General features: G+C 38.0%; 1 protein-coding gene across 3 annotated transcripts in view; it reads left to right on the top strand.

Annotated features, from left to right (window-relative positions):
* Positions 1-1,124: 1,124 nt before the first annotated feature.
* The window catches only part of PAXIP1 (PAX interacting protein 1), an 88,706-nt gene continuing 66,120 nt past the window's right edge, over positions 1,125-23,710 (top strand). For all 3 annotated transcript variants that reach the window (XR_003567211.1, XM_027840994.1, XM_027840995.1), the window contains exons 1-5: positions 1,125-1,257; positions 6,060-6,194; positions 10,028-10,071; positions 13,233-13,296; positions 20,492-20,605. Coding sequence is in view for 2 of the 3 variants with exons in the window: in XM_027840994.1 (XP_027696795.1) it covers positions 1,177-1,257; positions 6,060-6,194; positions 10,028-10,071; positions 13,233-13,296; positions 20,492-20,605 (438 nt within the window). In the remaining variant the exon portion in view is untranslated. The remainder of the gene's footprint in view (positions 1,258-6,059; positions 6,195-10,027; positions 10,072-13,232; positions 13,297-20,491; positions 20,606-23,710) is intronic.

Raw genomic sequence — 23,710 nt, 5'->3', positions numbered from 1 at the left:
GGTGGCCGGCGGCTCAACCCCCACCGCAGGCCCCTGGGGTGCACGTGAGCAGCAAAGCAGGCCACATGGGGCGCCTTTGGGCTCGGGTCCCCCCCGCTGGGCGGTTGAGGCGCCGGTCCTGGTCACTTCCTGCGGGAAAGAGGCGGGACAACTGTTGCTCCCCGTCTGACCCCCGGGAAGAAGGGAGAGGAATCCCTCAAGGTCACACACACGCGTGTCCCTGGGAGACAACGTTCCCCCTCCTCGCTCCGTCTCCACCCCGGCCTCCTTCAGTTTGGGCCCCTCCTTCACGCGGGAGTGTGGCGTGGCGGAGTCCTGAACTTTACGAGCCCCATTCTCCTAACCCTTTCTGGGGGTCTCGGCGACTCAGGAGCTTCGGTTAGCGACTGGGGCTGGCCAGAAGCGCACGAAGGCTCCAAGTCCTGGGCTCGAAAACCCAATACAATGGCCCGAGGTCCCCGACCCCCAGCTCCTACCCCACTACCTCCTCCTCCTCATCCTCCTTCACCTCCACCTCCACCCCAGCCTGGGCTTGACAGCGGGGCTGGTCCTGACCCCCGCGGGCCCCCGCCGGCGCTCCGCCCCTTCCGCCCCGCGCCTGCGCTGCCCAGGGTGAGTGTGTGAGGGAACGTGTGTTGATGGGAGGGGCTGCCCTACCCCCTTTCCCCGGGATCCGCTCACTCTTGCCCCAACGTGGGGGTGTTGAGGCTACTCTAGCCCTCAGGTCCCGCCGGTGAGAGGCCTGGCCCTGGGCCTGCTGGCTTTCCTTTAGAAGCGGGGTAGGCGAGGAAGCCGCCTCCGCACCCCTTACTCCAGGGAGGGGGCGGTGGGAGCCGCCGGCCGCCCTGCTCCCCTTTCCCGTGTCCCCCTTGCTCTCCTGAGGGGAATGGTGTGCCCCGCAGGGCGCGCGCTGCTCCCGCGCTTTGGCCGTTCTGAGAGGGAGGGGGGAAAGAAGGAGGAGGAGGAGGAGGAGGGAGGGAGGAGGGGGGAACCGGACCCCGATTCGTAAAGACTCCGCCGGGACCGGACTACCCGGGCCGTATAAGCCGGGAGTGAAGTCGGGGTGCGCGCGGGCCGAAGTGGGCCTCGCTGGGGGGGTGGGGGGTGGGTGGGGTTGGGGTGGGTGCCATCGTTGATTCTTCCGGATCCAGGGAAGCCAGCCGAGCCGCCGGGATCATGTCGGACGAGGAGTTGAAAGTTCCCGAGGAAATGTTCAAAGAGGTCAAATTTTACGCGGTGGGAGACATCGATCCCAAGGTACCGCATCCGCTTACTCTGCTCGGCTCCTCTTCCGTTACCTCCTCCACTCCCCCCTCCCACCCGCGACCCACTCCGGGTGGATGTGTACCTTCCTTAACACCTTCCACCCCCTCTTGCTCCCCCTCCCCCCTCCTCCTCCCCCCGTCTGCGGCCGTACCATTGTCGAGGTGGTCTCGCGCCGGCCTGCCCGGGCTGGGGAAAAGGAGGCTGGTCTCGCGCCGGCCTCGCGCCGGCGCAAGGGGCCCCTGGGTGGTTGAAGGAGGAGGGTGAGCGCGAGGGCCGGGCTCGCGCCTGCTCCGCGCTCGCCGGCGGCCGGGCGGGGGGGAGCGGGCTGCGGGCGAGGCGAGGCGAGGCGAGGTTCTCTCCTCTCGCCGCCGGCTCGGGGGCTCGGAGGAGGAGGAGGCGCTGGAGGAGGAGGGGAGCGGACGGGGTCACGCTGGCGCCGTGGACTGCCCAACTCGGGGAAGGGAACGGGAGCGTTTGGGGGCGAGCCGGCTGTCCCTGACTGGTGGAGGCGGCGGCGGCGGCTTCTGCGCAGCAGCCGCCTCGGGCCCGGGGGTTGCTTGGCGGGGCTGCCGCGCCTCTCGGAGCGGGCAGGGCAGCTCGGGCCTAGCTGTCCCCCGCTGCCGCCTGACGTCGCGCTTTGGCGGGGGAACCCGGCGCTCTGCTCGATAGTGAGTAGCTCTCCTGTCTCCGTGCGCATCTGCCTCGGACTTCCAGTGAAACCTGTGTGGGGATGCCCGGGGATCCCGATCGGAGGAGCCTCGTCCTTCCCAAACGGGCCGTGCGGCTCTTGCGGCTGCCTAGACGGCCTCGGGGGCGGGACGGGACTGAGGGAGGGACGGGGGTCACCGGCCTAGCTATGGCCCTGACTCGGGCACAGTCTACAAGTGGGAGCACGGGTTTGCGCTAGGCCGGGAGCTTTCTCCGGGGTAGGGGTTGTTAACCCGAGGGCCGGGAACTTTTTGACTTTAATGGTAACTATTTCAGTGCAATCGGCCTCTTTGGTAACCCTGTGTATTTTATGCGTCTAAAAATAGTCGCTTTACCTGACTGTCAGAGAGGTGCATGACAAAGAAAGGTGAAGGACCCCTTCCCTAGGGACTGCTGTCAGTCTTGTCAGCTATCTTTTATCAAGCTCCTACAGTGGTGGGGGCACCCTGCTAAGGTGTACAAAGAAAGGGAGAAAACAGTCCCTGCTCTCAAGGAGCTCACAAGCTAATGTCAAATCTATAGGTGCCTTTATAAGGATAGGATGTATGTGTTTTGTCCATGTAGATATATTATATATATATATATATTTATATGTATGCCCTTGTAGCCATAATTTAGCTAGCTAAAATGAATTTGGATGTATTTTCTTGCTTAAAAGCTATGAACCAGATTTTACAGATAATTAGTGGCTGTCAGATGGCAAAAAGAAAAAAGCTACTTTCACTGAATTTTAGTATTATAGATTCCTTTATAAACAAATGTTTTGTTTTTTTTTTAGAAATAAATGTTATGGTCCAGTTAAGAAGTTTTAAGAAAATACTCGAAATTTAACACCACCAGCTTATTACTAAATAGATGATTATTGGAGTTTTATTCCATACATAGAGAAATTGAATTATTATCCAGTTTTCTAAATAATTTATCCTCATTGTTAAAAGGTCATGATAAGGCTGTTACCAGATGATTTCATGTGATCTCTTCCAATTTTGTTCCCTTATTTCTTGAAATAAATTTTTTTTGCAATTTATTTTGTATAGATTTCTTTGGTGTAAAGAGAAAGACAAGACTCTTAACTTCAAGGACTTGACAGTTAAAACCATTTAGATGCAGGGTGCATAGTTACTGAAAGAGAATTGGAAAGGAAGAAAAAGGAGGAGTTGTTGGAATGACTGATGGTTATATTTTAATGAGAATTATGTTTCTATCATAACTTCTTGTAACAATTTACCCTTGGGTGAAGAGTGCCGCAATTAATTTGACTTTATCTTATGAAGTAGATTCAGTATGCTTGTGTTTTGTGTTTTGTAGTTTCCTTGTATCATTAACTTCTTAAAATTACAGATTAATACTTCAAGTTTAAAGATTGGATAGAATTATAAAAATTACTAAAGTTGCATTTATATGATGCCTGTAAATACAACCATGTATCACTTTATCTCATTCAAAAATAAATGTGGGGGTGAAAAGTACCACATAGAATGCCACAGGAAAGAGGAAAAAATAGAATATTTTAAAAATAAAACGTAAGGGAAATTTAGTAGTTACCTTTGATAGGAATCTTTCAGAAAGGGTAGAGAAAACTTTTATCATGTAACTTTCTTTGTCATTACAAGTATAGTGAGTGTTTTCATCTTGTTACTTTTATTAGAACTTTCACATTTATTTTAAAGGCACATTAAGGAAGCATGGTACAGTGGAAAAGAATACTGTATTTGGAGTTAGAGTTCATGGGCAAATTACTTCTCTTTGGCCTCAGTCTTCATCCATAAAATGAGGAGGTTAGATTAGATAATCTAGCTCTAAATCTGTGATCCTAAAGTCTGGTTGAAACTTTGGAAGATTTCATATGACCTTATGTAACTTTAATTTTTAGAAGTTCTTTTGGTTTCTTGGTTTCAGTGAGGTTGCTAACTTAGATTTTTTATATTAAAATTTTTTTTCAATTGTCAGGTTTTCATTTTTTTTCCTCTTACATTCCTTCTCCCCCATCTCAAAGGGAAACAAAAACAACTAAACAGTCAAACAAAACAAATTTCCACATTGGAAGTGTGGAGAAAATATGTGATAACTTCTGATTTGAAAGTTGGTGCTCATGAGATTTGAGAGGTGGAACTTAGAAATAATAAATTGTTCCTCATCTGGACACTGTACCTTGTATATAATAGGGATAAATACAATTTTGAATTGAATTGAAGAAGGTAATAAACCCACAGTACTGTCTGACCACAGTAAAGTGCTTTGTTTTGATCTTAATACTGCATTTTAGGAAGGATGTTGACATACTGGACATATAAGGGTAACAAAGATGAGAGCACTAAAAATTGTCATAGATCAATTAGAGTTAAAGATGACCCAGAGAAGAACTTGGGCTGTAATTGCTTGTCTTCAGATATTTGAAGGGTTGACTTGTAGAAGGTGATGTTTATTCAGCAGAGCTGTGGAAGGCAAATTTCAGCTCATTATGAAGAATTTTCTAATGATTAGAGCTGTCCGAAACTGGAAGGAGCTACTCCAGCATTAGTTAAAGTCCTACCACTGGAGGTCATCTAAATGTTAGCCTAATAATTACTAAAGTTTATATGCCATAGCTTAATAAAAATTACATCTATAAATCTTAGCAAGTTATAAAATCATCTTTTCTTAATTATAAATGGTGATTATGAAAACTGTTTATAGTTAATTATAAATGGTAATTATTTGGAGTTCCTAGAAATTGTAATTACTTCAAAAGAATATTCTACATATGTGGTATATTTTTTACCTATGGGGTAGAGGGGAATGTTTTGTACAAATGAAATAAGGTGCTAAAGAATCCCAGATATTGTAGTTTTCATTCAACAAATGTATGGAGTACTTACGTAGGGGAAGTATATCACACAGATCATACCATTAAGACATTGGAAATCTAGTTGGAGAGGTAATGTGATGATGTGAAAAATTGACAGTGCAAGAGTTGAATAATAGTTACATACTGGCTTGTAACATTTGTTTTCTTTGAGTGCCACATTTATGATTTTGGATTTAGAAGAGGTAGTATGGGACTAGAATGATCAGGGAAAGGCTTCATGGAAGAGGTAATAGTTAAGCATGGCATTCAAAGATTGAGACTAAAATTCATAGCAAAGTATTAAAATGATTTATAGGAAATGGTTTTTTCAGCCTAAACTACCTTAATATTTTCAGAAACTGTACAAATGTAAGTGTGTGTGTATGTGTGTGTGTGTGTATGTGTATACTTTGTTCTCCTTAAAGGTTTTTAATTTGACAATAAAATCACTGAATTCCCTTGAATGAGACTCAAGAAGAAACACTTATTACAGAATTCTGTCATTGAGGTCCCAGTGTGCTATAGAAATTTAGAGGTGAATAATCAGGAGATAGCATGGAGCAATGAAAAACATGCTAGACCTGGATTCAAATTCTGATTCTACTGCTGCTATTGTGAAGTGGGGCCAGCCAATCTTGACATCAGTTTTCTCATTTGTAAAATGAGAGAGTTGGACTACATGACTTTAAATACTTCTTCCAGCTCTAACTCTATGATCACAGGAGTTTGGACTTGAGATTGGAAGCTACTAAGCAGATATTCTAATATAGAATATTGAAGTTGGGGTCCTATAGAAGTGACTACTCCATCAATCAAACAGGCATTCATGAAATACCTACAGGGTGCTAGGCACTGTGCTAGGTGCTGAGGGGGATGGATATAAAAACAGATCTTCAGAGAACTTTAATTATTTCTCTCCTTTCCTTCTTTAATCATTTATTTAGCATAATTGATATCTAATGATTTGTGGGTTATAAAATCTAATACCTAACAGGTTCATCTTGTTAGCTAGTAAAATTAGCTCTATTGTAAAATGGGGCCTACTTTCATGTTTTGTATGACTCCCAAATTGGCTGATTCTTATTTAGAAAAAGGGTTTTATTGGCAATAGGACTTAAGAATAAAATTTTATTAGTACAATGGAAAATATTCAGGATATATATTTATTATAAAGTTAGAGTTGAGACTACTGTCATGATTTATTCAAGTGAAGAATGAAATGTGCTACTTTATTTCAGTGCATATATTCTTTTTCTAGGTTATCCAGTTTTTGAAAGCTGGAAAAGCTAAGGAAGTTTCCTATAATGCACTAGCTTCACATATAATTTCCGAAGATGGGGACAATCCAGAGGTTGGAGAAGCTCGAGAGGTCTTTGATCTCCCTGTAGTAAAGGTGAGTAGTAAATTCAATTTTTTATATTTATTTTACTGATGAATAATTTAGACAAATATATTATTCTTTTCAGCATCCTTGCAGTAGGACCAACCTTATATGTGACACCTTTTCGGTAATTAAACTTTGGTGGATAATGAATGACACAGTATACCAAATTCTGCTAGATGGAGGCAAGATCACTAACTTGGCTACAGTCAACTACAGGTTACTTTCGTTGTAGATTATATATAAGCTTTGGGAGCTCTGAAGTTGCCATGTCATAGTTTTATTCACTTTAATAGATGTTTGATAATAATAACTTAAATTTGTGTAGTTTTTTTTTAAACAACATCATGAATCATGTGGTTGTGGATATTCACATTTTACAGATAAGGAAAATAGCCTTGGAGAAGAGAAACAACGCAGCTAGTAAGTATTAGAAACAGGGTTTAAACTTGGGTGGCCTGACCTTCCAGAAGGGCACCTTTCATTATGATATGCTGCCTCTTTAACATGTTGGAGTGGGATTCAAGCCTGTGGCTAATAAAAAAAAAAACAACCCAACTATTGAATTTCAATTCTAGAGCCCTATTTAGCCATCTTGGCACACTCCATGCAAAGCAATCTTCCTGCTTTGTGCAGGACATTATGCTCTGCAATAGGAGAGATGCACAAGTTAAGTAGGATACTGTCCCTGGCCTCATGGAGTTCACCAGTCTTTTCATGAAACTCTTGGTGAACTGCAAAGAAACCTACTTTCTAAATCACTTTTAGATGAGAAAATAAAAATAACTCTTATTGTTTGCAGCTGAACCAAGCTGAAAATTTCGTTTGGTTCACCTTTTCTTTCCCCCTGGCTAGGAAATTTGTTATGCAAAGTGAACCTACAATCCAGAACCAGTTTGGATATTTTGGAATTATGTCATAAAACCTATCTTTGTTTTCATGGGCATAGTGCTTTACTGTTAGAAGGGAGGCTATCTCCTAGACTTTTAGGTGGAAGGAAAGGAATCTTTTAGCCTATTTTTAGCCTGCCTTCTTTTTGACTGAATCAGGATAATGGGATAAGAGGGAAATAATCCTAATTTGAAGGATGGGCAGAAGAGCACTTTGTGCCCCATCCGGTTTGGGGCATCACAGGTTTGACCTTGAGATTGGTGAGATACGCTTAACATAGGACATGATTTGCATTGTGACTTAGCTTATGATAAGAGTTCCTTGGGAATGAGTTGTAATATTGAGAATTTGGTTTAGAGACATTGCCCATGCTTTAAGCAGGTAGAAGTAGCTTATGGTTTTTCGTTATCTGTAGTCTGTGTGGCTCATTGACACAAATAACTGAGAATTGACTAGCTTTTTTTTTGTCTGTTTGTGGTATATTAAGTCAGCTAATAAGCATTTATTAAGGACCTACAGTGTTTATCCTGATGGTTTCATAAATGTTCTTCTTACCTTTGTTATTTTGCAGGGTTCTTTGAATAACAATTATAGGATAGCTATTTTTAAATTGTTTTAGGCTAATAGCTTTCTTTCTATCTTCATTTGATTTACACTGACTATCTTTCTCGGACCATACCTGGTATTTTTTGTTATCTTCTATTTATACTGTGAATAAACTTGTATGTACATAGTTGTTGGTATGCTTTCTCTCTAAGAATGTGAGCCCCTTGAGGGCAGGGACTGTTTTTGCCTTTTTTTGGATCTCCAGCACTTAGCGCAGTATCATGCTGAGTAAATGGTTAGTAAATGTTGATTGACATATCACTCCCGTCAAAATTTAATGGAAAGATTTCTAAGCTCTGTGTTCTAGTCGTAGTTCATCTACCAATTCTATGTCATTGGACAACAAACGTAATTTTCTCTGTAGAGTAGGAATTATGATAACAGGTCATGAAGTTAAAATGTGAGGGTATGAAACTACTTGAAAAATAGTAAAATTTATGACATTAATTTTTGCTTTGTGCTTAAGTTAATGAAAAGTTCTAAGTTGAAGGCACTACTTTTTATAAAAACTTAGTAAACAGTGTTTTAAAGTTAAGTCAACGAAGAAGTATTTTTTACTTAATAATCATTTGTATAATTTATATTTGATTCTACAAACTTAAAACTTTGAACTTTGTCTTCCAAGATTTCTACCAGCTAGCTTTTATCCCTCCTTCTTTTTATCCTGCTGTAACTTAGCCTTTCATGCTACTTGCCGTAATTTTTTTTCCCCTTCCATATTCGTCTTTGTCTAAATCATCTTAAGTACATAAAGTACAACTTTCTTTTTTGCTAAAGCTATTTGTTTTTAACCTATGAAGGATAGCTGCATTATGGGGAAATTGTACTGTGCTTATAAAGTGATGGTGAAAACTACAATAGCATGTAGTTGGACATCAAATTTTATCTTCCATATACATCATAGTTTCTGGTGACAGGCTTATTACTCTAAAAGCTCCTTGAGGAGAGGTATAATTTCCTGTTTTGTCTTTGTATCCTCTGTTCCTTTCAGCTAGTAGGCCCTTAATTATTTTTAGTCCAATCAATTAACCAACTTTTACAAAGTTCCTACTGTGTCAGGCACTGGGGAATAGAAAGACAAAAATGAAAATTCCCTGCCTTTTGTAAAGCACTTAACACTGTGTCTACCAGGTGCTATCTAAATGCTTATTTCTTTTCTTCTTTTGATAGCTTATCTTCTATTGAGAGACACCACTTACATAAAAAAGTGCATATAAAACCAGTACTGGAGAACTTTTAGAGGGGAAGCACCCACTGCTAGGGGTGGGTGGGGATCGGGAAAGGCCTCACGTAGAGTGACTCTTGAACTGAGCTTCAAAAGAGATTGGGGATTCTAAGGGGTGGAAGTGAGGAGGGAGGGCATTCCAGACCTGGAGGGCATAAAGAAAGGTAGATTGCAGCCAGATAGTGAAGAATTTTGAATGCTAAATAGAAGAATTTATATTTGATATTAGAAGTAATAAGGAACCAATGTGGTTTATTGAACAGAGGTGTGATGTGGTTGGTTGTGTACTTTCTGAATATCACTTTGGCGGTGGATAAGAGAGATTGAAGATGAGAGAGATAGTTCTTTGTTCTTTAGTCAGTTAGTTGTGTCTGACTCTTCGTGACCCCATTTGGAGTTTTCTTGCCAAAGATTCTGGAGTGATTTGTCATTTCCTTCTCCAGCTCATTTTATAGATGAGGAAACTGAGGCAAACCAGGGTTAAGTGACTTGCCAAGGACCACACTGCTAGTAAATGTCTGAGGCCAGATTTGAACTCAAGTCCTCCTGACTCTAGGGCCAACACTTTCTGTTGTGACACCTCGTTGTCCCACAGAGAAGGAACGTATGATTAAAGGAGAAGGCTCCAGAGAAGAAAGAAAGGGTTAAAATTCAGAGAATTTTGTTGTTGTTGTTGGTGTTTAACTGTGAGATAAGGCCCTCTACTTAAAGGGAAAGGGAGGTAGTAGGGGAGATAGTTTAGAACAAGTGGAATGTGGTAGGTTATCAATTGGCAAAGGATTGTTGAGCAGCAGTGAAGGCCCAGTTGAGGGCCTAGTCAGGCCTGAAAGAGACCAAAGAGAATTGACCAGTTATCAAGAAACAAATGGAAAATCTTTGAAAAAACCTTTTTGAAATCTGACTTAAATATGCTCCCTGGTCAACACTGTGACATTAAAAACTGCTTTTTGAATCTAACCTTTCTGCTACTTGTGCACATACAACATAAACTGGATATTGTATAATTATTATAAAGTGTTTCTTCAAAGAAAGATATTAATGACATGTAAGATTTTATTTTTGTTATAAATTACAAAAAGATTTTAATTGTATTAATTTTTCTTTTGTCTTTTTTATCTTTTAGCCTTCCTGGGTGATTTTATCCGTTCGATGTGGAGCTCTTCTGCCGTATCCTTTTAGGGGACAATGGAGTAAACATATTAAAATCGAGATTATAATAAATTCTTGATTAATAGCCGCAGGTAGACTGTTTAGTTTGGAATTAACTTCCACTTTTCCACTCCATCTCCTATATTACCCATCCCATGTGAAAATAGTCGTTGCTTAGTGGTCACTACTAACTTAAGTAGGAGACAAAGGAAAACAAAATGAAACTAGATCACTGATTATTTACAGCTTTTATGGAAGATTAGGTTGTGGTAGAGAAGATGAAAAATAGTTGAAGCTGGATTTGGGGGATATGTTCAATTTTGTTATATGCCACCTTTTAGTTATATTAGCCAAAAGATTTACAATAGTGATTTAAATGCTAAAATTTTGTCTTTCATTTCTTCCATAATTTTGAAAGAATTTCAACTAACTTTTCTCTTGTCTTATAACATGGAAGCTGGTATTGGTGGTGTCTTTTTTATAGTAAAAATGGATTTTGTTAATATTTCCTACAGAATTCCCAATGATATTTCTAGTTCTTGCTATGTCATTTTCAACATACATCTTCATTGCCTAAAAGGGAACCAAATCTTCAGTCCGTTGCCTCCTCTCCTTACATGACTCTGTCCAGATTTAACTTCCTTTAGCATCATGTTTCTTAATTCAGTTAGCTCCTACTTCTCTCTCCTGTTCTGTTCCTAATCTTTCTTGTGATCCTTATCCTACTCCTTCCTTGTATCTCCCCCAGATCTGATTGTAAATCTGTTCTTGATGCTTCCTTTTTTAGTACATGAATATCCTTAAAAGAAAATCTACTATATGAAAATTTCCACAAAGCAAAATAAGGTATAGAAAAGATTATTTGAAAGAAGTGTCTTATACTGTATAGAAGACATAAAGTCAAAGATGCTTAACTAGAAGATGTTTAAAGAGATCATCTGATCTACCATCTCCCACCATTTTAAAGACTTGAGTATCCTCTCCGTGATATAGATGAGGGAAATGAGTCTGAGAAAGATTGTGCCTTCCTCAAATTATAGATCATAGACTTTTAGAGCTTAAAGGAAGCTTAAGTGATCTTGGGGTCTAACTCTGTCATTTTAGAAATGTGCCAGACTGCTCATTTAAATGCATTCTGTAGTTCACTGCAGTATCATAGAGTTAGCTTTCATGTGTAAATAATTCTTATAGAACATTTGAGAGGCAGCTTTATGTCCTAGTTACATGTACTGTATACGCCACTGGACTTGCAATCAGGAAAGCCTGAGTTCAAATCTGGCCTCAGATACTTAGTAGCTTTGTGACTCTGGGCAAGCCCTTTACACGTCTCAGTTTCATCATCTGGTAAGTGAAGGGATTGGACTTGACAGTCTTAGAGGTCCATTCTAGCTCCAAGTCCATGATCCGATGATTTAAGATCGACAAAGCAAACGCATCCTTGAAAGCAGCACTTCTTAATGTCATTGTGCCCGAATAGGAAGCATAGTGGGAGAGCTCCAGTCCAGGAATGAGGGTCCTAACCCTTGATTTGCCACTGGTTAACTATGTGGCAGTGGGCAATTAACAGGTGCTTACGGTGTTCAGAGCTGGGAGTACAAAGAGAACAGTCAGACTGTCTCTGCCCTCAAGAATTCAGGCAGTGGAGATACTAGCATTTTGGTAAATATAGATTTGGTAAATGGGTGGCGCTTGAAGGAAAGTAGGGATTCTGAGGGGCAGAGGCAAGGTAAGACAACATTCCAGGCATGGTTTAACCATGTCAGTACTAAGATGAGATTGAGTATTGTGTTTGAGGGACAGCAAGTATGTAGTTGTGATTGGACCATATCCGTGTGGATTAGACTTCACGTCTATGAAGTGAAGCAATTGGTATGGTCCTCTTTTTAAGATTCTTTCTGTAGAAGGATTTTATAATTATGTGGCTTAAAGAATCACATGAGAGAGTGTTTGTTTGGAAGTGTTGTAGTGCCCTGTGCTGCTGCTTTTTTTTTTTAAGTTATCCAGAAATCACTTGGACTAATAAGTTATTTCCCTCGAACCAATTTCAGTAATGGCTATATTTCTCATGGAGACTGTTGACGAAATAAGAGATCTCCAGACTATTTGCTGTGCCAAGGATTTGCTTCTGATAGTATTTAGACTCCTTTGATTTCTGAATCTGTGGAAGGAAACAAAATCTCTTGAACTGCTATATTGTAGGGGTCAGATCTTTGGTATATGGAACTAGAATGTATCAATTTCAGGTCTACCAAAGTCACTTCAGCCAGGAATGGAATTGTTCAAAGCTGTATGTCTTGCCTTTGGGTCACCTACTATTTTTCACAAGAGGTCTAGAAATTGAAACAAAAGAGCCTAAAATCTCAATCTTGTTTCTTGTCTGTCTATATCAAAATAAAGATTAGTTACTTTTCTCCCTGGTGAAAGAGAATACATTTCAAAAATTGTCCTTTTAAAATTAGAGATGCAACATTATTATGAAAAGCAATTAATTTTTCTTGAGTATAATTTTAGGAAGGTATCTTTAGAGGTTTAGTTCACCCCCTTCAATTTATATATTAGGAAATGAGTCATGTGACACTAAAAGTCACACGGCTATTTAATAGTAGATTTCAGAATAGAACCCTGGTCTCTTGGTATGTAGTCCAATACCCTTTTTACTAAACTATATGAATAGGAATATTTTTGTTCCCCTGTCAAAATCTGTTCCATTTAACATGTCCTTTAAAAAACTGCCATAGTCTCAGGTTTGAAAAAGTAAGTATGTACTTATTTATGTGTGTATATTGTTGGGATTAAATTTATTCCCATGGCTGTATAATTCAATTTTTATAGCAGATAGGAAAGTGGTTCAGTTTTTGTAATTTGTGTTACAGCTAATTTAATTAGCTCATAAAATGAGGGAATCTTAGGTCTGCCCCCTCTCCCACCTACCTCCACCTTCTGCTTTCTCTTTAGTGTACACACTTCTGCTCTTTCTCATGTTTATTTACTCTAGTACTCGAGTCCACTGTATCTAAATACTCCTTTTTGCTCACCCTCAACCTGTTTCTTCCATAAAGACATTTTAGGGATGATTTTTTCTTGAAAGGGGAAGGAGAAAATATTCAAACATTGGATGCTTGAGATTCTAAACATACAATGGTTTTGTTGCATTGTTAATCTTAATAGCTGTTATCCAGAGTGAATGGTTTTTCTCCAGAATCTTGTCAGATCTTTTTTGGAGTCACTGCCTGCCTTTCTCAGGTAAGCATCATTTTGAATGGTTATGATAACTTATAATCCTAATTTCACACATTTCCAAGGATTTTTTTTTACATGTTTGGGATTATAAAAATCCAAAAAATTTTAGGGAAGGTATTAAATTGAATATTTAATATAGATTTGCTAAACATTTTAAGTCATGAATAAATGGTTATTTTTAGCATCAAATATATTTTTTGCTGGGTGGAAGGTTTTTTTAGACGGGGATTATTATTCTAGGTTGAATAACTGAATAGATAAATTTATTATTGATTATTTGAAAGTGATGCATAATTCAGGCTACAAAGCCAGCCATTTGGAATTTAGGGGAACTTTTTAGTCCTAGTTCTAAACTCTCACCTTGTTATTCTGAAAATATTTTTATAATAGTGTTTAATAAATATAGAAGAGCTGGGAATAGAATTTGGACTTTTCATCTTTATTTTGTAATGAGATTAGGGGTGTATAAAAAGTAGGTTTGGTTACTGATTATATTCAGCTCCTTGTATTTGCTTAGCTTTTGTTAAAAGAAATGAATAAAAGAATAAAAAGAAATTCTTAAATCCAGGCAGGAATAAATTTAGTTACTATTAGTGTGATTTGATAATTTTGTTCTAAAAACCCAAAGTTCTTTTAAAAGATGGAATCCTTCCCCCCCCCCTTCAAGTAGCTCCTGAGAACATTAATTTTGAAAATACAGATAATAGCCCTGATCCACACATAATGAGTTACTTGGGGGGAGGGGAGGAGAGTCTTTGATCCATGGGACAATTTCATTTTCTTTTAAGAATAATTAGTCTGCCTTTTAAACAACAAAATATGTGAGCTATTTTCATTTTACAATTGAGTTTAAATCCTGTCTGTATTCTCTTTGGAGCCTGGCAGCCACTTAACCTGTCTGACCTTTGGTTTCCTTATCTTTTAAATGAAGAAGTTGAACAAGATGATTTCTAAAGCCTTTTCCAGTACTAAATAGATGGGTATAGGATTATATCAACTCTTAAAATGTCTGTAACACCTTATTAGTTGTTCCCTCTTTGTTTTCCTTTGTCCATTTGTCTATATTTGTGTATGCATTTCCCCTTTTATATTGTAATCTCTGTATATATTGTTTTGTTTCTGTTTATGCTCTTAGAATCTGGTATGATTATTTTTTTTAAATCCGTTGTGTTTTCAGTTTGTTTTTGGAAAAAATCTCACCAATTTGCAGTTTTGCTGGTATATGCTAGTGTTTTGGTTTTTTTTTTTCCTAGCCTAAACAATATTAAATTGTGGGTTTTTTTGGGGGGTTTTGTGTTTGTTTTTGTTTTTGGCTTTTTTGGTGAGGCAGTCAGGATTAAGTGACTTGCCCAGGGTCACACAGCTAGTAGGTGTCAAGTGTCTGAGGCTGGATTTGATCTCAGGTCCTCCTGACTCCAAGGCCCGAGCTCTATCCACTGCACCACATAGCTGTCCCTGGGCATTTAAGAATAAAAGACTGTCTAATATATGAAAATTTTGTTTAAGTGTCAAAGTTGATATGATTTTCATTTGTATAGGTGATGAAATTATTTAAAAGTGGCCATTTTGAAAACTTTAGAATATGGTATTAAAAATAGATAAAATGTGTATTTTTACTGATATGTAGTCTTTGCATTTATTGAGTTATTTCTAATGCAGTAAATTAGATATCTAAATTCTAGATTCAGAAGTTCATCAGTCCAGAGAAGAGAGATTGAGATTGAATATACTTAGTGGAGTCTGGGTCAGGGAGTTAGGTCAATATGATCAGGATGAAAAGTCTAATATTGTCATGGAGAAACTGAAGGTATATCAATCAAGAAATATTTCTTGAACATCTACTTTGTGTTTTCTTAATGTGTTAGGCTCTGAGGGGGAAGGATGTATACCAAATCCTAAGAGTCAGGATTTACAAGGGCCTTTGTAGGTGAGAATGGGCTGTACCAACAATAATTTATTTTATACATTTACTCCTGATAAATTTCAGTCTTGCATTTGTTTTAAAAATCATTTATAAGATTATAAAATATGCCAGACATGGTTTAATAGTCATATGAAGATCTGGGAAGTTTAGTATGCTCTAGGTTCTGGGCTAGTGTATTATGTAATAAGTGTTAAGAAAAAGTTTTTGTAATTATAAGCTATATTTCTAGAAATAGACAGTCAAGATCCAGAAAAATAATGGTCATGTTACATACAGTTTGTGCTCTCACCTGGAGTAGTGTATTCCACTCTAGACACTGCATTTTAAGAGAAATTGACAAATGGTTGTGCTTTTAGAAGGTGAGCAAGATGGTGAAAAGTCTAGAAACCATGTCAGATAAAGATTCATTGAGGGAAGTAGGGATTTTAGCTTGAAGAGAATGTTCAGGAGAAATTTATTAGTTGTCTCTTAATATTTGAAGGGTATCTTGTAGAAGAAGTAATAAACTGATTATAATTATATGTTGTTCCAGGGGTTAGATCTAGGACCATTTGAATAGAGGTAATAGGGAAACAGGTTTCTTATCAGCTTTAAGGAAGAACTTTCTAGTAATTAAGTTGTCCTACAATAAAATGGGCTTTCTCAAAAAACAGTAAAACTGTTGTCAGTGGCTTGGATATGGCCCAGGGGAGTGAGAAATGTCATCTTCCTTTCAGTGAATTTTGAGTATTAAAAGAATAAGAATAGATAAAAATTTGTCTAGGATAAAAGACAGTTTGTCTTCAGTGAATTAGGATTTCACCAAGATATACAGGAAGAGAGCAAGAAACCTGGGGAAAGCTGAAGGGGTAAATAAGACATGTTATGGGATAGGGTGGATGTGGAGGGAAGTATGTGTAAGAAGTAAGTTCTGAATGAAGCTTACGGAGAGCAGAAATAAAGGAAGCTTTTTGGTGTTAGAAGTTCAGGAGAAAAGTGAAGCAGCAAGGAGTTGGGGGAACCAGGGTCACTAAGGATAATTGGAGGAAAATATTTAAGCACACGGATACTTAGACACACCACAAGTCCATCAGGCCATACCCCAACTAACAAATGGAATGTTTGTTTGGCAGTACTTAGAAATTGTTTTTTCGTTTGTTCCTGTTTCCTCTTTTCTCTTCCCCCCACGAGGATGGTCATTGTGTGAAATTTTTGACATTTTCCAGGGAAGTGGAGAATGGAAAAGAGGAAGAGGAGGAGGTCCCAAAGGAACAGTTTTTTGCTCCCCAGTGAAAGTTTGAAGATGATTTTGCCTTCTCTGTTCTGGTGTTGATGTTCTAAAATGTGCTGAGTTGAGTAACAAGCTAGATTAGGACCTTAAATAAGCTATAGAAGATTAAAAGCAATTCTGCCTTCCATGTCTTTGTGTATCTCAAGTGTTTCTTGACTTCCTACCAGTGTCCTGGACTGTGCTAGTTAGGCACTTTGGGAAGTATTTTTTTAAAAAATCTTTCGTATTCTTGTGGGATAAATGATTTAGAAAGAATAACCTAATGTACAATGAAGAGTGTGTGGTACATACAATGTGTATGACAAAAGGCCAGAGAAAGGAAATATTGGGAGCTAGAAGGACCAAGATGTTCCAGGCAGAGAGTATCGTGAAACTAGTATGTGGGGAGTACAGTGGAAAAAAGGAGATAGTAGTCGGGTCAGGTAGTGGCAGATTATAGAGGACCTTAAAAATTAGATTGAGGAATCTGAATTTGATCTGATAAACTTTAGGGAGAGGCATTGTAGGTTTCTGAGTAGAGGAGTGACAAGTGCTGTTTTTATGAAGGTTAATTTGGTAGTGGTGTTTATGGTGAACTGAAGGGAGGAGGACATTAGCTTTAGACAGGCTAAGATAATTCATGTGAGAAGTTGAAGGCTTGGACAAGGGTAGAACATAGGGGAGATAAAGGAAAAAATGATGAATTTGAAGGGAAAAACTGAAACAACCTCCTGCCCATTCCCTGACAGCAGACTACTTCACCTCTTATTTCACTGAAAAGAAAAGACTACCTGTCCTTTCCCCTACCCTATACTTCATAACTTCTTCACATTGTCCCCCATTCTCTTTATTCCAGACCTTGGAAAAGCAGTTGCCCTTCTTTTTGTTAAGAACAGACCCTCTCCTTGTGCTTTTGATCCTGTCTTGGCTACTTTGGGATGTCGATTGTCAGTATATGCCCCCTCTTGTCAGTTCTTCTTACTCACTGCCTCTTTCCTTGCTGCTTAAAACATATGGTTTCCCCATCCTTAAAAAAACGTTGACTTGACCGTGCCATCTCCTCAAGTTAGCATTCTGTGTTTCTTCTCTCTTTCGCAGCTAAACCCTTAGAAAGAATCTCATGTTAACTCAAATACTCTTGTCATCTGTGCTGTTCTCTCTCTTCTCAGCCTCTTGCAGTATGGCTTCTGATCTTACCATGTTGCTACTGAGTACTCCCTAGTGATTTCTTAACTGTTCAATCTGATGGCCCTTTTCCGTCATAAGCCTGCTTGACCTCTTTTTGCTTTTGCACTTCTCTCTCCTGGTTTTCTTCCTACCTATCTGACCTCTTTTCAGTCTCTTTTGCTGGATCATTATTCTTTTCCTCACTGTGTGGATATTCCCTAAGATTCTCTCAAGGACTCTCTTCTCTTCTGATACTCTTAAATGAACTTAAATGATTTATCTCCTTGTAGATGATTCCCAAATCCATATATCCAACCCTGACTTCTATCTTGAACTTCAGTCCCACATTGATAATATTTTTGAGCATCTCCAACAGGAAATTTCAAACTCAACATGACAAAAATAAATCTCGTTGTTTTTTCTAACCCTCCCATCGAGGATATCACCATTCTTCCATTTACCTAGGTTTGTAACCTTAGAGTTATCCTTTACTACATGGTGTCTCCAAAGACTTAGTGCCATTTTAAACAGTTAAATCTAAAAACTGCACTAAGATTTTTGGAACACCATGTATCCCACCCCAATTAAATCAGTAACCAACTCATATTAATTCTACCCTTAGAGCATTTCTCATGGCCACTGCGTTAGTTAGAGCCTTCTTTATCTCTCTTGGACTATTTTCAATACCCTAATTGACCTCCCAATATTTACTCTCTTCCCTCTTCAACACACAATTCTGACAAAATAATTACTGAGGTACAGGTCTGATCATTTCATCCTTATGCTAAGAAAACTTTAGTGACTATTGATGCTAGAATAAAGTAAAAATTTAACTTTCCATTTAAAGCCTTGCTCAGTCTGAAATCCACCTACTTTTACGCATTTAATGTTATTCCTTTTACACATTTTACACTTGAGTCAAACTGAGCTGTCTCCAGGCCCCTTCTCAGTGCTTTTGCACGGTGTCCCTCCTATGCTTGGAATACATTCCCTCATCTCTTCCTGTTAAGATCCCTAGTTCCCTTTAAGGCCCAGCTTTTATGTTATATATAGTTCAAAAATATTTTAAGGCTCTGCTGTACCTCACCCTACTCTACCATTTAGTGCTGAATTCCTTCTGACATTACTATGTATTTAGTTATTTGAGTATGTGTTATGTATCACCAGGAGAATATAAGCTCTGTATGGACATCAACTGTTTTAGCTTTGACTTTGAATCCCCAGCATGTAGCATAGTGCTTTGCAATACAGAATAGGAGCTTAATAAGTGTATATTTAATTGAACTCCTCATCAGTAGTAGAGCTAGAATTAAGTAGCTAGCTAATGGTAATATCCTAGTTCAGAGCTACACTAGAATTCAGGTTTCCAGCACTCTTTCCATTGTACCATGTATGATATGAAGAAATTCCTTTAAAGTGTGTTTTGGTTGCAAAAGTGACATCCGAATTGCAGGATAGTAGTTACTTTATTTTCAAACTTTCTGTATGCAGTCTTGATTTGGCATATGTTTGTGTGTCCTGGCTCCACTCATAACTTGTGATATGAACTTGAGCTAATTGCTTCCTTTTCTTGACCTCAGTTTTCCCACCTGTAAAATGAGGATGTTAAAATTTTCAGAGCTAGCCAGTCATTTAGTCCAGGTTTTCATAATATAACATTCTGTAGTATCTATAACACTTTCAAAAGGCAAATTAATAAAGACAACATTCAGTTCAATAAGGATTATTTTATTACATAATTTATATATTATTTTTGTTGGTATAATAAGATGTGCAAAATGGTAGCATAATGTACCATTTTAAATTAAGGTTATCTTCGAAAATCATTAAAAAAACAATATTAGACATTCCTTGATTTTTGAGCAAGGTAGTTACGTTAAGTATGTTTTTTCTAAATTTTGTTATTAGTACTTTTCTTTGTAATTATTTAACATTTAAATGAAATAATATGAACAAAAGGATAAGGCAGAAGGATTTTCCTGCTGCATGGTAACAATTCTACTATGAGTACCAGGAGTTGTAAAATGAGCTTTCTTGATTAAGAAATGAGATTTAAAGGCAACTATTATTGGAAAAGCAGAAAGAGCAAATCAAGTTTTTAAGAATGTGGAGAAATTCAGTGGATGATTTAACTGTTAAGGTAGGTATATTTAGATTTTAAGATGTTCATGCAAGTGGATTTGTTTGTGGTTATATTCATTTTGAAAGTGGAGCGTATGTATTTTACACATAAGTTTTAGAAGTGTGGAAGTTGAATTCAGATTTATGAAAAATATATACCATCAGTTAATTTCTATTCCTTCATTGACATTTTGTTCACTAGTGGTCTAAATATTTTCTCCCATCAACTCTCATACTTTTTATAAACATTTGAAGGACTCATTTCATGCTTCAATTTATTTTTATTAATTTTGTGAAGACAATGGTAGTTGTGTAAATATGGTAGGAGAGGGTAGTCTCATTGCTTATTTCCTACTGTCAATTTCTCAAACAAGATTGGATTAATACTTTTGTCAGAGCCTGTTGCTGCAGCTTACAGATATTTTCTGGTTACAGATATTTTTTGGTCACTTAATATTTAACTGTAAATATATACTTCAGTTAAGTTAATTTGAGAATGATTATATAATTTAAAGAATCTTCCAATTGAAATAAACCCTTTTAGAATATTTTCATTATTAATGTCAGGAAAACATTTTCCTATTTACCTTTTAGGTTAGCAAGGAAGGAAAGTGTGTATTTTGAAAGAGATAGTGTTTCATAGTGTTTTAACACATACGTAAAAAAAAAAGCATGATATCTAAAGAAAAAAAGTACATTACATAGCTCTAAAAGTTTTGTTTTTAACTTTCTATTAGATTTCATCTGAAGACCGAAGTGCGCTGTGGGCTTTGATTACGTTTTATGGGGGGGATTGCCAGCTGAGCCTCAATAAGAAGTGTACTCATTTGATTGTACCAGAACCAAAGGGGGTAAGAGTCTTCCATGTACAATCCTTTTTTATATAGCACTGAGTATTCCTAAATACTTTTTTTCCTCTTTGAAGGTTGTCTTCGATTGTTCATTAGACTCAGCTGATGATTGCATTTACATCTTTCATATTTTTTAAATTGTTACTGATACTTTTGAGCTTTTGAACATTTCCAAAAACATTTTAGCTTTTATTACTTTTGCATCTTTACATTTTTAATTTAAGTAGTTTGAGTTATGTATTATAGTATTTCATTATTTAGTCAGTGTGAATCTTTGCTTTACAAATCTCTGGTTCAAAATAATTATTGTACACATGCATTGTCTTCTGGGGGTGAGAGACACAATTTTTAGCAACACATGAACAAAAATTATTCTGTCTGTTGAATCATTTAAAAAGGTCCTAACATGATTATTAAATGGAGTTTTCATATTTTCTTATTAATGATCTATAATAGGTAACTCATAAATATTGAGAGTATTTAAGAAAAGCTTGTTTTTCAGAGTTTTTATATTTTAAAGTTCATCTTTAATAAAACAATCTTTTAAAAAATTTCAGTTAATGACTTTTTGGTGATTTTCACAAAAGATATTTTGCTGTGATGAAGTTGAAACTGATTTGTATGTATTCTTGGAATGAATTATATTGTCTTTTCCTTTTCCTTTTCCTTGATTCTGTATCCTAGAGAATTGTGACTTTTTAGCATGTTCTTTTTGTTATATTGCTTATTCTCCAATGATGACAAAAAAAATGTAGGAGAATATATAGGATTTAATGAATGGATTGAATGAAAAAAAAACATTTACTTAGCACTTAATATGTGCAGAGCACTGTACTCTAATAAGGGTATTGCTGTCTCTCAAACTGGTGTGACTTATTCCACTGCCTGTGGTTTCAGAAAAGGCATCATACTATATCAGATGGCTGGAAGGCCCTGGTTTGAATTCCTCTAGCTTGATTGTTTCTGAGCTAGGTGACTTTTGGCAAATCACTTTATTCTTCATGGTCTGCTTCCTCATGTAAAGTGAGATGGGTGAACATGATGATCCGGGAGGCCCCTTTCAATTAATTTTACAAATATTTACCTTAGGCTTTGAACTTGGTTTTTATTCATTTTACCTTAACTCAGTATGATTATTTTTCTTAACTTCTTTTGAATCAAATCCAAATGTATATATTTTCACATCAAAAGTAGTGAACTCTTCAGGAGAGGAATTGAATAGTGGTAAATGAATGCACTGAACTTGAGTTTGAAATTTGACTTGAGTTCAATCCTATTATTATCAGATCTTTTTGGTTTTGGTATTTCTAACTGATTCATCACCTAAGGAATAATAACACTGTTGTTTTTTGATTCTGCAACACTCCTTCTCTCACCCCAACTCCCAGTAGTGTTTGCTATGCACTGTAGGACACAAATTCATTTAAGAATTGATTGAAGTAGAATTAATTTTATTTTGAGCTATTTGAAGTGGTCCCTGGAATCACTAAATATTAGTGGTTACTGCCCTAACTAGTGGTAATGAAGTTATTAATAAGCATCTGCTTTAATTTCAACACATGATTTGTTAAGTGCCTTCTGTGTAAAAGGTGCTGGTGCTAGCACAGCTTGTACACAAATAGATAAAACAAGGTAATCTGAGGAGGAAGAGAGCAACGGGGAGAGCAGGGAAGGCTACACAGAGGAAGTAGTGCTGAATCTTCGAAGGAAAGGAACATTGGAGTTTAGGATCATAGGCTCCTTGCAAATGCATGACATCATCTTGTCCAGTGCCTTCACTTTATAGATAAGGAAACAGTGCCCCAGCAGGTTGAGTGTTGGGCCCAAGGTCACACAGCTGGTGAGAGGCAAGTTGGACCCTTCTTCTTCAACTGTGGTAAAGGGCTGCATATATCAATTGTTGAGTCGTTTGCACAGAGCTAATTTAATTCTTGGGGACTGATGAGATTATCTTGCATAGGGAACCCTTTGGTAGTATGGTGAATACTATAGATCCCTTCTCAGAATAGTATCTTTAAATCAATAAAATAAAATTTGTAGACTTACAAAAGAAGCCAACTGTATTGAAGTACAATTACCAAAATATTTTTTAAAATGTTCTCACCTGTTCCTCTTCCATTTACAGAGTATATTTTGAGAGAAGACAAGTAGCCCCAGGACCAGAGCTTCAGGAGATGCCCATACTTAGGGGACTGGAGATGATCTAATAAAGGATATGGAGAAAGAACAGATTAAAAAAAAATCTAGGAGATAGCAGTATCACAGAAGAGAAAAAAGAGAAGATATCTAGGAGGAATGTGGTGATTAATTGTGTCAAAAGCAGCAAAGAAGTCACTGAAGATGAAAACTGAGAAAAGATTATCAATTTTTAACAATTACTAGATCATTGATAACCTTAGGGAGCAGGTTCAGTATAGTGAGTCAGAGCCCACTCTTCTACAAAGGTTTAAGAGATGGAAATGACAGTGAGTGTCATCAGCCTATTTATATAGCACTTTATGGGTTTGCAAAACACACTCCTGACAACAGTCCTCTGAGATAGGTATTACAAGTATTATAATTTCTTATAGATGAGGATAATTGAGGCTCAGACAGATTAAGATTTGCTCATGTTCACTTATCTGATAGATGTCAGGTGGAATTCATGTCTTGGTCTCCTGACCCTAAGATAACACTTTGTTTGTAAAAAAGGTTATAGAGTACTTTTTAAGATTTACAAGATGCCTTACAATACAGAATAGGCTCATATGAAGATTTCTTTATAGTAGGACATTTGTAGGCCAAGAGATTGGAAGAGAGTCAGGTTGAGAGAAGGTAGGAATGATTGATGGAAGAACATGGAATCAAGGGCACAAGTAGAAGGCAGAAAGTTAGCTTTGGCAGGGAGGAAGATCACTTTTTCTCAGAGACTGGAGCAAAGAATGAGAGGATGAGTAAAGATGATGTAGAATTTTAAGGTTTGGAGTAGTAGAAAAGAGGGAGTTTATTGTGAATGACCTTGGTTTTTCTCAAATTGGGAGGCAAATTCATTTGCAGAGGGAAAGGAGTGGGAAGGAGCACTGGAAACTTAAGAGATTTGTAATAACTACTTTGGGATCATTATAG

Source organism: Vombatus ursinus, unplaced genomic scaffold (assembly GCF_900497805.2).
Source record: "Vombatus ursinus unplaced genomic scaffold, bare-nosed wombat genome assembly UNPS02014852.1, whole genome shotgun sequence".
NCBI classification, from domain to species: Eukaryota; Metazoa; Chordata; class Mammalia; order Diprotodontia; family Vombatidae; genus Vombatus; species Vombatus ursinus.
This window is presented reverse-complemented; position numbering and strand designations above follow the sequence as displayed.